The sequence below is a fragment of the Mustelus asterias genome, chromosome 3 (assembly GCF_964213995.1).
Source record: "Mustelus asterias chromosome 3, sMusAst1.hap1.1, whole genome shotgun sequence".
NCBI classification, from domain to species: domain Eukaryota; kingdom Metazoa; phylum Chordata; class Chondrichthyes; order Carcharhiniformes; family Triakidae; genus Mustelus; species Mustelus asterias.
The window spans coordinates 10,145,583-10,158,625 of record NC_135803.1 but is presented as its reverse complement, the minus strand read 5'-3'; the positions used below and the strand labels follow the sequence as shown (position 1 = coordinate 10,158,625).

At 43.8% G+C, this 13,043-nt stretch overlaps 1 protein-coding gene across 1 annotated transcript; it reads right to left on the bottom strand.

Annotated features, from left to right (window-relative positions):
* Window positions 1-632: 632 nt before the first annotated feature.
* Window positions 633-7,383, bottom strand: LOC144486680 (extracellular calcium-sensing receptor-like). The gene is made up of 6 exons (XM_078204691.1): window positions 7,199-7,383; window positions 6,543-6,825; window positions 3,502-4,317; window positions 3,141-3,365; window positions 1,650-1,773; window positions 633-1,534 (listed from the first exon to the last, which is right to left on the bottom strand). The coding sequence occupies exons 1-6, from the start codon at window positions 7,375-7,377 to the stop codon at window positions 633-635; spliced, it is 2,529 nt and encodes an 842-aa protein (XP_078060817.1). The 5' UTR covers window positions 7,378-7,383.
* Window positions 7,384-13,043: the final 5,660 nt, after the last annotated feature.

Sequence of the window (13,043 nt, the reverse complement as noted above, 5' to 3'; positions counted from 1 at the left end):
ATTTTCAATTCAATTAGTTTCAATGAGAGCGTTTTAGATTTTCACTAAATCTTGTGTGGAGAAATGCTTCCTTACTTCACACCTGAGCGGTCGTGCTTGAATTTTAAGTTTATGCCCCATTCTGGATTTTTGGGGGCGACATGGTAGCACAGTGGTTATCATTGCTGCTTCACAGTGCCAGGGACCCAGGTTCAATTCCTGGCTTGGGTCACTGTCTGTGTGAAGTTTGCACATTCTCCCCCTGCCTGCGTTGGTTTCCTCCAGGTGCTCTGGTTTCCTCCCACATTCTGAAAGACGTGCTGGTTAGGTGCATTGACCTGAACAGGCGCCCGACTGTGGCGACTAGGAGAATTTCACAGTAACTTCATTGCAGTGTGAATGTAAGCCTTACTTATGATCAATAAATAAACTTTTCAGAAATGTTTTTAAAAACTGGAGGAAATAGTTTTCAACACATATAATCATTTCAAAAATTACAATTAGATTATCCTTAATCTTCCATAAAAATTGAGATATAAGCCTACTTTAACAACATCAGAATTCAATTCTTTTATTCCTGCTATTGTTCTGATAAAGTGAAGAAATCGCTACAAAGCTATATTAGAGGATAAATGATGGGCAAAGTTATTTTTTCAAGCGACTTTACCAATCAAGTTTTTCTTAGTGTTCTTTTCTGGCTTTAATAGAATAATGTAGCATTTAGGAGCAAAAATGCAGACAAGTAGACCAAAGCTAGATGCCAGAATAGCAAACACTTCTACAGCTACGGTATATTTTCCAGGGGAACTTACATAAGCTGGAATGAATGTTACCCAAACCGCACAAAATATAAGCATGCTGAAAGTAATAAACTTAGCCTCATTGAAATTATCTGGCAGTTTGCGGGCTAAAAAAGCAACCACAAAGCAAACACAAGACAAAAATCCAAGGTAACCAATTACGCAATAAAAAGCCGTCGCAGACCCAACATCACATTCTAAAATAATGATGTCTTTAAAATAGTCAACATTTTTTAATGCATAGGGTGGTGATGTAATTAACCAGATAGTGCATATTAGACATTGTACAAGTGTAAGGATTAAGACAGCTAGGCGTTGCTGTGTTGGCCCAAACCACTTCATCATGTTATTATTAGGAAGGGTTGCATTGAAGGCCATCATTACAACCAACGTTTTGCCCAAAACACAAGAAATGCAGAGAACAAAAGTAATGCCAAAAGCTGTGTGACGCAGTATGCAAGACCAGTTTGAAGGTTTTCCAATGAAGGTTATTGAGCAGAGAAAGCACAGTGCTAAAGCAGAAAGAAGCAGGAAGCTTAATTCTGAGTTGTTAGCTTTAACAATGGGAGTGTTTATGTGAACGTAGAAAATGATGGTTACAGTTACTGTGAAGCCTGATCCAACTAAAGCCAAGGTCACTAAAACCACCCCCATGATCTCCTTAAAGGAAAGAAATTCTGTTATCTTCGGTATGCATTCGTTCCGCTGATGATTGGACCAATAATCCCAAGGGCATTTAAAACACATTACTGAATCTATAACAAAAAGTAACAAAAGTACATTAGATAATGTCTCTTTTAGAAATTAAAACCACATAATTAAGTTGGAATGTATGAACAGCTAATTATATATGCGCACGTGTTTACCTACCTGTCACGTTACTGATTTCACCTTCTGCACATTCTATACAATCGAAGCAGCAAATAGGTTGTCCTTTTCTGGCAGCTTTCCTTGTTCCAATGGTACAGCTTTCCGAACAAATTGCCCGTGGTATCTTATGTAAAGAAAAGGAGGACATGTTTGGAGCTTTGCAAATTCCCAAACTAAGTCTACTAACCAAGTAGCACAGTCTAATGTCACAAAACTTTAGGTTCCAGATTTAATTTGTGGTGCATTTCCCAAAAGAAGTGGTAGAGATCTTAAAGTTGGACGCTATACCAATGGATTTTGTAGGGGCACAACCAGGCGACCTATGTCACAAAGATTGGCATGTGATTTTTAAACATTTAAGTCTTTTAAAATGTATTCATTCACTGATGTGGACATTACTGACCATTTATTCTCCATCCCGAATTGTCCTTAAGAGTTGGTGGTGGCAACAGAGTGGCTTTCCAGCCCATTTCATAGAGTAGTTCAGACTCAAGCATTGCTGTCGATCTGGAGTCACAGATGGGTCAGGAAAGGCAGCAAGATTCCTTTCTTGATGTGATTTGATTTATTATTGTCACATGTATTAGTATACAGTGAAAAGTATTGTTTATTGTGCGCTATACAGGCAAAGCATACCGTTCATAGGGAAGGAAAGGAGAGAGTGCAGAATGTAGTGTTACAGTTATAGCTCGGGTGTAGAGAAAGATCAACCTAGTGCGAGGTAGGTCAATTCAAAAGTCTGATGGCCGCAATGGCAGCAGGGAAGAAGCTGTTCTTGAGTTGGTTAGTACGTGACCTCAGACTTTTGTATCTTTTTCCCGACCGAAGAAGGTGGAAGAGAGTATGTCCGGGACGCGTGGGGTCCTTAATTATGCTGGCTGCTTTTCGGAGGGTCAATGGATGGGAGGCTGGTTTGCGTGATGGATTGGGTTGCATTCATGACCTTTTGTTATTTCTTGCAGTCTTGGGCAGGAGCCATACCAAGCTGTGACACAACCAGAAAGAATGTTTTCTATGGTGCATTCCCTACAGGACATTGTGGAACCAGTTGGATTTTTCCAAAAATACCGAAGTTTCTTCCCATATATATGTAATTAACTGAATGTAAATTCGCCAACTGCCATGGTGGGATTTCAGCACGTCGCATGATCATGAATCCAAGGCTCTGAATAACTAATACAGCTCTTATGCTACTGTTCCTGATAATAATTGCTTTTGTGCTATTCAACCGTGGCCAAACTACATCCGGGTCCACCCTCATAGCAATGCAAACAGCTCGCCACCACCTTCTCAAGGGCAACTAGGGATGGGCACCCAGTGAAGCCCATGTCCCACGAATAAATAAACATGGGATCCATGAAGCTTAATTGGACGAGTGATTGAATTTGCTTAGACTTCCCTATCTCATCGACATTAACTTACTTAGATCTAGTCTGCTGGAGATCTGGAAAAAATGCAAATACCCTATTAGCAAAGCAATTATTAAACTACCTTTCTCTGGCCTTCACTCCAAACAACTGATCCTTCATTTATGATGAACTCTTGGCCTGGCGGTGCAGATCCATCATAATATCCGACACTTACGACATCAGCACCATCCCCAGCGCTTTGCCAGTTTACGATGTCATATGTTGCAACTGGATCCCCATTTTCGTCGAAGTGTACAGTTTCACCAGCCTTGGTGGTGAAATTCACCGCTTTCAAATACTGCAAAAGCTTTAGAGAGAAAAACAAGGCGAAACAACATGACTTATTTAAAATAGCTGTGGAAGGGGCTTATTTTCTATCTTATCATGTATGATAATTGGAGCACTTCCGACTAGAAGTTTTAACTGTAACCTTATTTCCGTACCTGTTGTGATTCATAATGGGAAGACGTTTTACACGTGTCATTAGCGGATGTTCCTTCCACGGTTTCACATGCCAGCATATTGTGCAGAGCGTGCGCGATAGCATACGTGGCTTTGTACACGTTATAGGTAACTCTTAAGCGAGATGAATCGGTGTAGGTATTCTTCATACTTTGTAAATTCTCTCTGCCTGTACATTCAGAAACATGTTCCGTTTCGTTTGTTTTATTGAGACGACAACTAAAAGTTGTTTCCCAAAATTCTTTGAGTAAAATATTTCCTGGGTCTGCCGAAGGGTGTACCTGCATTAGAAATTGCTTAAAACCGGGTATATTCACTTGTCGTATTGCGATTCCTAATGCTCCAATGAGGAACTTCCGTCTTTCTTTAGAGGGGAGAATCGGGGTGGAAATCCAAGCCTCGCTTCCTATCCATTGGATACCTGTGATATTTTGCCGAGCGATCTCCTTTAGCAGAATGGCCATATCACCTTCAGCGACAAAAGCCACAATCACTTTTGTGCTCGATTCCTTCACAGCTCTCACAGTTTTGAGAAGCTTTTCCCTGGGATAGGTTCTGTAAAACGACTCAGAGAAGGCAATGCAAACCCCCAGTTGCTGCACGGCCGCAGTGAAAGCTTGCATTCCAAAGTTACCATAGTCATTGTCGCTCTTGATTGTCCCAATCCAACTCCATCCAAAATGCTTCACCAGCTGCGCCAAGGCTCTGGCCTGAAAGTAATCGCTGGGTATTGTTCGAAAAAATGACGGATATTCCTTTTTGTTGCTTAAACATGCACAGGTGGAAAAGTAACTAACCTGTGGGAAATCCAAAATTTAAAAATAATTATTACAAAGATAATTACCGGCCTCTTAATGAGTCAGTGGCCAGATCTGCTATAATGTTCATGCAAGTGTTTTCCAATTCAGCTGTGGGATGTGGGCGTCCGTGTCTGGCCAGCATTTGTTGCCCATCTTAACTGTCCTCCATTTCAAAAGGTATTTGAGAGTCAACCACATTGCTGTGACTCTGGAATCACATGTAGACCTCGGGATGCTCCCATCTTGTCCGCGGCTGAGGTACTCTGTTCCCTGGTCCCTTAAAGTTTATTTATTACTGTCACAAGTAGGCTTACATTAACACTGAAGTTACTGTGAAAATCCGCTAGTCGCCACACTTCAGCGCCTGTTTGGGTACAATGATGTACACTTTAGCATGGCCAATGCACCTAACCAGCACCTCTTTCGGAGGAAACCCAAACACCCGGAAGAAACCCACGCTGACAGGGGGAGAACGTGCAGAGTTCGCACACACAATGACCCAAGCCAGAAATCGAACGCAGGTCCCTGGCACTGTGAAGCAGCAGTGCTCCTGGCACTGTGCCACCATGCTGCCCGCTGTTGTGAATGGAAATTTGGCCGTGGCCAAATTCTCTACCCACATTGGCAGCAGGTACATCAGACAGACCAGGTAAGGAGGGCAGATTTCCTTCCCTAAAGGACATCAGTGAACCAGATCGATTATTACAACAATCAACACGTATTTCATGGTCATCATTAGACTTTCAATTCCAGATATTTATCGGATTCAAATTTCACTCCAGTACTGTAAGGCCAGTACTGTAAGCGATGAAATGGATGATGATGCAGAATCTTATGGGTGAACTATGCTTAGTTAGCCGATTGCAGCTGATGTGCTGGAAAGTGAATGCAATTGAACGTCCGATGGGAACAGAATTGAACAAGTCTATTGAAATGCCAACACTATAAAACTGCCTGATGCTCACTGTCAAATGTTTAGAATAAAAATAAAATTCTGGAGATGCTGTAAATCTGAAATAAGAACAGAAAATGCCTGATAATCTCGGCAGAGTTATGTAGAAGGGTCATTAAGGCTCTGACGGTTGGTTTCTCTCCATAGATGCTGCCAGACCTGCTGAGTTTAGAATGTCCGCTTGGGCTTGCAGCCATGTTCTTCTGTTGGCTGCACAGAGTAATTCTAAAGCCCCTCCGGCCTGATGTTAAATGATTGTCAAGAGGTAGAACGTGTTGTATGCAAAACATTCATTCCGCGAAAGTAGTGTGGAAAATACTAACCATGGTTATATTGCTTGCGGTTTCAGTACGTTTAAAGCTAAGAAAATGAAACATACTTAAGCTTATTGGCAATCGGTGCGATTTTTCACCAATTTCCTTGTATATTGTATCCTTCGCAAAATCAGGAGTTCTGGATGAGTGGTAGGTTTGTGTGGGCGCGGGGGGGGGGGGGGGGGGGAGGGAGGGGTGGAAGTGGCGGTGGTGGGGCGGGGGGGTGGGGGGCGGTAGTGGAGCGACGTTCCCCCTATCCTGCAATCTGGGGAATGTTTGCCGTAACTGAGGCAATTCCAGAGTTTCTCAGACAACATGGATCTTACAAAATGACACGGGGCATAACTGGCACAAAGATTTATACAAAAAAGGCAATCAATGGAGTAAAGTGTGATATAAATAATGAACTGCAAATATATCCTGAAATATCAAACTGGAACGAGGACATAAAAGTACAAAGCAAATTGGAGAATCGTTGTTATTAAATTTCGATTGAAAGAATAACCCTGATACAGTTACACAACTTGCACTTTGTAACTTGATACTTAACGAGAGGATAGTTCAATAAATCTCTCTAGATCAGCAACGCTTAATCCTCCTTCCTTATTCGGAACATTATTAATTTCAATGATAAATCTAATCATCTCAACAGAAATGTTTGAGTGGCAGGAGGGGGATAATGAGTGAATTATATATTCCGTGTATTATTTTGTACCCGCAATCATGACAAAGCAGTGGATGAAATGTTGCTATTTAAACAAATCCGTCATATCGCCATTGTTCATTTATTCCTTCAATGGTTTATATCCTGGAGGGTTTAATGCGAATTTGGAAAGAGATGTTAATGTAGTGTCAATTTAATTAACCTTTGTACTCATTTCTGAAATTGCACGCTGTCTTCCAGGATTTTCCCAATGAATATTTCAATGTCGTAATCTCTTATAGATTTCACTTACCATGGGGATTCTGAAAGGACTCAGTAACCTCGCCACTGCGGCGGACTGAGAGGATCCCGAATCAGCTACAATAGCATAAATATCCCTGCAGTCCTTCTCTGAATAAGCAACCTTCTGCCCATCCAAAATCCCAAAGGCTGCTTTAATAGACAAGGATGGCATGCCACAAGAATCGTAAATCTGGTAACCCAGTGTAATATTTGGGAGCAGTGTCGGGTTCGCGTTGATTTCTTCGATTGCGAACATCATTGCACGCACAAAGCGAAATTCTCTGAAATCAAAACTACAACATGCAAAAGTGACAGTGGATAGGTTGAAAAAAGCACATCAATATTTTCCCAAGCATACGCTTTTTCTAGATGTGATTGTACAATTATTGGAATTTCATAGTAACTAAGATGTGTTTATTAAGTGAATGCAAACCATCAAAAGAAAGTGACAAATGCAGTGGCACGGACTCCCGTCCGGTATAATTCTATCGACTCATAACCAACTCAACATAATCTGTTTTTAGTGGTCGTTGTTAAAGGGTACTATTGCGTTTATCATTACTGCACCTAATGTAATTCCATATGCAAGCAATCTCAATGATACCGCCGTACAAAATACATTGAATGTATTTTAGTGGATTTCTTTAATTGCAAAATCCAACTAACATTTTGCATTTTACCCCTTTCGGTTGCGATTCAAAGGAAAACTCCGGATCCTCCACACTGGAATGCAGACTAAAAATTCCGCCCAGAACGACGTCTCCATCCTTGGATAAACTGAGTAAATCGAATTCCTCCCAACGCTTACAGGTTGGCTGATAGTCTGCCTTTACAGGTATGAACATGGTGAATAGAACCCAAAGCAGAAGGTAACGCATCGTTCATCAGCGAAAGTAACTATGATCGGAAATTGCCGCAAAATGCCTTTATATACGGGTTGCAGCTGATTGTCTTCCGGTGTCTCTCAGTTCAATTCGGTTCAGTGTCAAGGAAATGTTGAGTAACCTCTCCAAAAACCACTAAGGAAAGAGTTGATGGCAAGTCTTGTCACATCCCAAGCTCTAGAGGGACAAGGACACACAAGGCATGTTCTCATTAGGACTTTGTTCAGAGGGGAATTGGATGCAGACTTGAAAAGAAAGCAAATACATAGAAACAGAGAATATAGGAGCAGGAGTAGGCCATTCGGCCCTTGGAGCCTTTATCCGCCATTCATTATGATCATGGCAGATCATCCAACTCAATAACCTGATCCTACTTTCCCCACATAACCTTTGATCCCTTTCACCCAAAGAACCATATCTAATTCATTCTTGAAAACATACACTGTTTTGGCGTCAATTGCTTTCTGTAGTAGTGAATTCCACTGGCTCACCAGGTTCTGGATGAAGAAATTTCTCCTTAACGCATTCCTAAAAGATTTAACCCGTTTACTTAAGCTATGACCATGGTGAGTGGAGCTAATTGCTGGGTGTGGGACTAGAACCAGAGAAACCCTACAATGCAGAAAGGGGCTATCCGGCCCATCAAGTGGGCACCGACTCTCTGAAAGTGTAGGTCCTCCCCTCCACCCTATCCCTGTGACCCCGCACATTTACCATGGTCAATCCACCTAACCTACACATCTTTGGACTGTGGAAGGAAATCGGAGCACCCGGAAGAAACCCAGGCAGACACAGGGAGAAATTGCAAATTCCAAACAATCACCTAAGGCTGGAACTGAACCCAGGTTAGGATTAGTCTATGACTCTGGTCTATAACTCTATCTATGACTCTAGGTCCCCAGCACTGTGAGGAAGCAGTGCTAACCACTGTGCCACCATACCATGTTATACTTTAATACATTTTGCAAATGCATAGGCGCAATGTGCCCAATAACCACCTCGTGCTTAACATTAATGCATGAAAAAAGAGGGAGTACTTTATGGTCACATGTTTAGGATTTTAGTAAAATGATTAAATAGTTTCCTAAATTACAACAGTGACTGACTACATGTCAAAAGCATGTCATTGGTTATAAAGCATTTTGGGCATCCTGAGGTCGCGAATGGTCTTATATAAATGAAACTCCTTCTTTCATTTTAAAGCAGGCAAGCAGGATTATATTAAATAATAATTCAGGTATTGATGGAATGTCACATTAGATATGTTGCATCAGAAGCATAACACTTGTACTGAGCTTCTAGTAGGGCGCAGTGGTCGGGAAAAATTAAAATTATAGAACTAACCGATCTCGTTCCTGGTGCTCATCTTCACTAGTTGGCGTGAACACAATTCTATCAACCTTACTCCGTGATTTAGAATAATACTTATCTAAAATAAAAGGCCACTTCGCCAGGAGCAGTTGTTGTAGAATATGATCGTTGGGACTTCACTGTAAGCAATGAAATAGTAGAGAAATTGGATAGGATTAAAACTGATGATGATGATGGAGTTTAAAAGTTGTCAATACTCTTAGATTACCAAGGGGAGTAAAGGTGGAGATAGCAGGGGTCCTGTCCACAATCTTCCAATCCCCCTTAGATATGGGAGCAGGGGGAGAGCACAGGGGATTGCAAATGTTATTATACTTCTGTAACAAGAAAGGGAAGAGAGGTAAACTTCAGACCAGTTAGCTAAATGTCTGTGTTGGCAGGAATTATATCAATAACAATTAAAATAAGAATTGACTGTTACTTGGAAAAATATGGATCAGTGGATGACAACCAGTGTGGACTTGTTGCTGGCAAGTTTAGTTGACTAAACTGATTCAGTTATTTTATGAAGTAATAGACAGGTTTTCAAAAGATGGTGCAGTAAATGTTCTTTATATTGGGTGGAATTTTATGAGAAAAATTCTAAGTGTCCAGCTAGTGTCAAAATGGGAGAGTTGCAGATCCGTTTTTTGGTGTGTCTTTACTCCCAATCTTATGCATTTAGTGCATGAAAAAATGGGCGAGGCTGTTTCGAGCTACCAGAGGCAGTAGGCGGGGCTTAGATCGCCTGCCTGTTTGCTCGAGCAGCAGAGGGCGCTATTGTACATGTGTGGACCTCTACTATTGCAATAGCACAAGTGTGATTGCAACAGCAGAGGCCTGACACAAGGAGAGAAACAAATGTCAGGCCTCTGCTTTGCAGCCAGCTTCAACCCAGACCAACCCCCTCCACACACACAAATGCGGGGGCCTGTGGCAGATCACGAGGGCCAGACTGCCCGGAAATATTGCCCCCGTCACCCTCCTCACTGCCCAGACTGATCACGCCCCCCTCCAATGATCACAGCTGTAGAGCAGCAGCCGGCTCACCATCCCTGCCCCACTGATCGCAGGCAAAATGTGCAACGGGTCCCCATCTCCATCACCTCCCACACCCCCCGCCCGCCCCCCCCCCCCACTGATCGAAGGCAGAGTGCGCAGCGTGCTTCCACTCCCCCATCCAGTCCAGGCAGTGTATGCAGTGGGCCCCCTCCCTCTCTGATTGAACTGCTCTGTTTGGCCCCGCCTCTTCAATCTCCTCCCCCAATAGGCCCCACCTAGCATTGCCCAGTGGGCAGTGGCAAGATGCCAATGGGCATTGCCAAGGTGCTCGGCTGGCAGTGCCAAGGTGACAGTCTGGCAATGTCAGACTGGCACTACCCAAGGGGCAACCACCTTGCCCACGCCCTCCCCAGGGGGCCTAAACGGAATCCAGTTTTACCGGTAAAGACAACACAACTGCTCCTCATTCATGGGGAGCGGGTGTTTGCTCCACCAGAGAGAACCTCTCCAGGCAAGGCCACAAAGGCAAGTGAACCTGGACAATCGCATCCCGGACTCGCTAATGCCATATAAATTAGCATTTCAATATATTTGATTGAATTGTTCAGCCTAGCACCTGAAGTGGGCGAGAGGCTGACTGCACCAGAAATCCAATGCTGGTAAGATTGCGAGAACCGGGAAACCAGGCATAGTCCTGATTTCTTGGCTTCATGTGATTTTACTGCACATCATGGGCAGGGGTGAGCCAGTAAAATCATGGCCATTGTCTTTCACAAAATAGAAAAAAGGAAGCCAGGGCAATTCGGCCAGTGGAACCATAGATACAATATTGGCTAAGGGACAGAAAGGAGATAAGAATTCAATGGTATCCCCAGGAATCAGAAATAGGATTCTTTTCTATATTAATTAATAACTTATACTTGGATAGTCGAATTGGGACCTGGGTAATCGAGGAGATGGGTAGTTGGGGTGTGGGTAGTCAGGTCAGAGAGTGCGTAGTCAGAGCTGCTAGTTAATTTGGAGGACTTGGGATGGTAGTCATGTTTGGGTCATCTGGTTGAGAAGTGGGTGGTCATGCTTTGTGGTTTTTTTGTACACTATATTTATCTTATGGGATATGGGCATCTCTGGCTAGTTCAGCATCGATTGCCCATCCCTAGTTTCCCTTCAGAAGGTGGTGGTGAGCTGTCTTCATGAACCGCTACAGTCCCTGATGTGTAGGTACACCCGCAGAGCTGTTTAGGAGGGAATTCCAGAAATTTGACCCAGTGACAGTGAAAGAACGGCGATATATTTCCAAGTCAGAGCGGTGAGTGACTTGGGGGTGACCCTCAAGGTGGTGGTGTTCCAAGCTATCTGATGCCCATATTCTTTCAGATGGTGCTGATTGAGGGTTATGAAAGGTGCTGTCAAATGGACCTTGGTGAGTTCCTGCAGTGTATCTTGTAGATGGTCCACACTGCTGCTACTGTGCATGGTTGGTGGAGGGTTTGAAAGTTTCTGTTTTTTAAAAAAGTTTATGTAAAGTTTATTTGTTAGTGTCACAAGTAGGCTTACATTAACTCTGCAATGAAGTTACTGTGAAAATCATCTAGTCGCCACGGGTGCCTGTTCGGGTACACTGAGGGAGAATTTAGCATGCCCAATGCACCTAACCAGCATGTATTTCGGAATGTTGGCGGAAACCGGTGCACCCGGAGGAAACCCACGCAGACACGGGGAGAACGCACAGACAGTGACCCAAGCCGGGAATCGAACCCGGGTCCCTGGCGCTGTGTGGCTAACCACTGTGCCCCTTCTGGAAGGAGTATCAATCAATCTTGGAGTCCGGGGTTAGAGGGAGGGGTGGGGGGGGGGGGGTGGGGGGAGGCTTCTTTGCAGTTTTTCTTTGTTAATAACGACCTTTATTGTTCCTGACGAAGTCAAAAGCGAGCAATCATTACATTCGCGCGCTGAGGATAACATTTATGAAACAGGCAACCTGTGAGTATCCGGTCTTGGTTGAAGTCTGAAGAACATACTCACAATGCCTGTCTTTCAGCCAATAGAGTCATTTGAGACGTTGAGATATGGCCGGACCCTGAGGGACGGACACGGGGCAAGAGCGGATTGGCGAACAGTTAGCGCAATGCTTCATTTTGCAAAGTGAAAGCAGAGCACAGTGTTTAAAGGGAAAGATGCGCAGGGAACTGCAGGACTTGTCCCAAAAGCGCGAGAAAATGAACAAGCTGCGTGTGTGTGTGTGTGGGAGGGAGTTGCGGGGGCGGGGCGGGGGGTGGATGTCAGGAATCCCTGCACTGAGGGACTTCCAACAGATAAGTTCTGGAGTGCAGGGGAGAAGTGCCCAGTCTCCTTAAAGAGTGAAGAAGTTAAATGGTTTTAGGAACGGCCCCTTGGACCGGGTCTCCGGTGAAATTGACAAAAAGGACATCAAAAAGAGGAGAGAGATCAGACTCTGCATTCAGGCAAAAGGGGGGGTGGTGGGGGGAGGGGGGGCGGGGGGGAGCTGCAGACATCGATGGAAAGGCTTTCGTGGAAAGGGCTTTTGTAAGTGTTGACCAGAGCAGTCTGTTCCCGCCAAAATGTTAACAGCGCGAGAAAAGCACGGAGAGAGAACATGCAGCTAACTATTGTTCAAAATGACAGTCTTAAAGCGGCAATGCATTTAAAGAGGTAATGCATTTAAAGTGCTAGTACATTTAACTTGGCAATATATTTGAAGCAACAACCACAAAAATAAATGGACAATGGACAACAGTGTTGCTGAAGGCCGCAGATAAAGGCAATGCAAGATGTCAGAAGAGCTTGGGGAGGCAAAGAAGACCCCAGAAGGAGGGCAACAAAAGACAATAAATGACTAATGAAGGACAATACAATAATTGCACAATGGAAACAAGTTCACTGCTCTATCCACTTGCTGAAGTTCAGGTCTGAGGCCTTCAGGTCAGGCGACTTTGACATATACAAGAAAACCAGATATGATCTAAGGAGTTCCATCATAGATGCCAAAAGACAGTACCGGACCAAGCTAGAGTGCCAGGCTAGGCACATCGACTCCCGCCGACTATGGCAAGCTCTGCAAGACATAACAGGCGACAAACTGAGGGCATGTAAAATTGCCGGCTCAAATGCACCCCTCCCTGATGAGCTCAATGCATTCTATGGCCGTTTTGAGCAAGAGGTCAGCGAGAGCATGCCCTCCACCCTGGAAGCCCTGGATGAACCTGTCTCTGGGGTCACCATTACAAATGTCAGAGCAGCTTTCTCGAAGGTCA

Excerpts from the sequence above, each read along its gene's own strand:
- LOC144486680 (XM_078204691.1), bottom strand. The coding sequence starts at position 7,377 with ATGTTCATACCTGTAAAGGCAGACTATCAGCCAACCTGTAAGCGTTGG. Across the intron at positions 1,774-3,140 it reads GGAGTGAAGGCCAGAGAAAG|ATACCACGGGCAATTTGTTC; the intron begins GTAGTTTAATAA and ends TCTTTACATAAG. Across the intron at positions 1,535-1,649 it reads TGAAATCAGTAACGTGACAG|ATTCAGTAATGTGTTTTAAA; the intron begins GTAGGTAAACAC and ends TTTTTGTTATAG.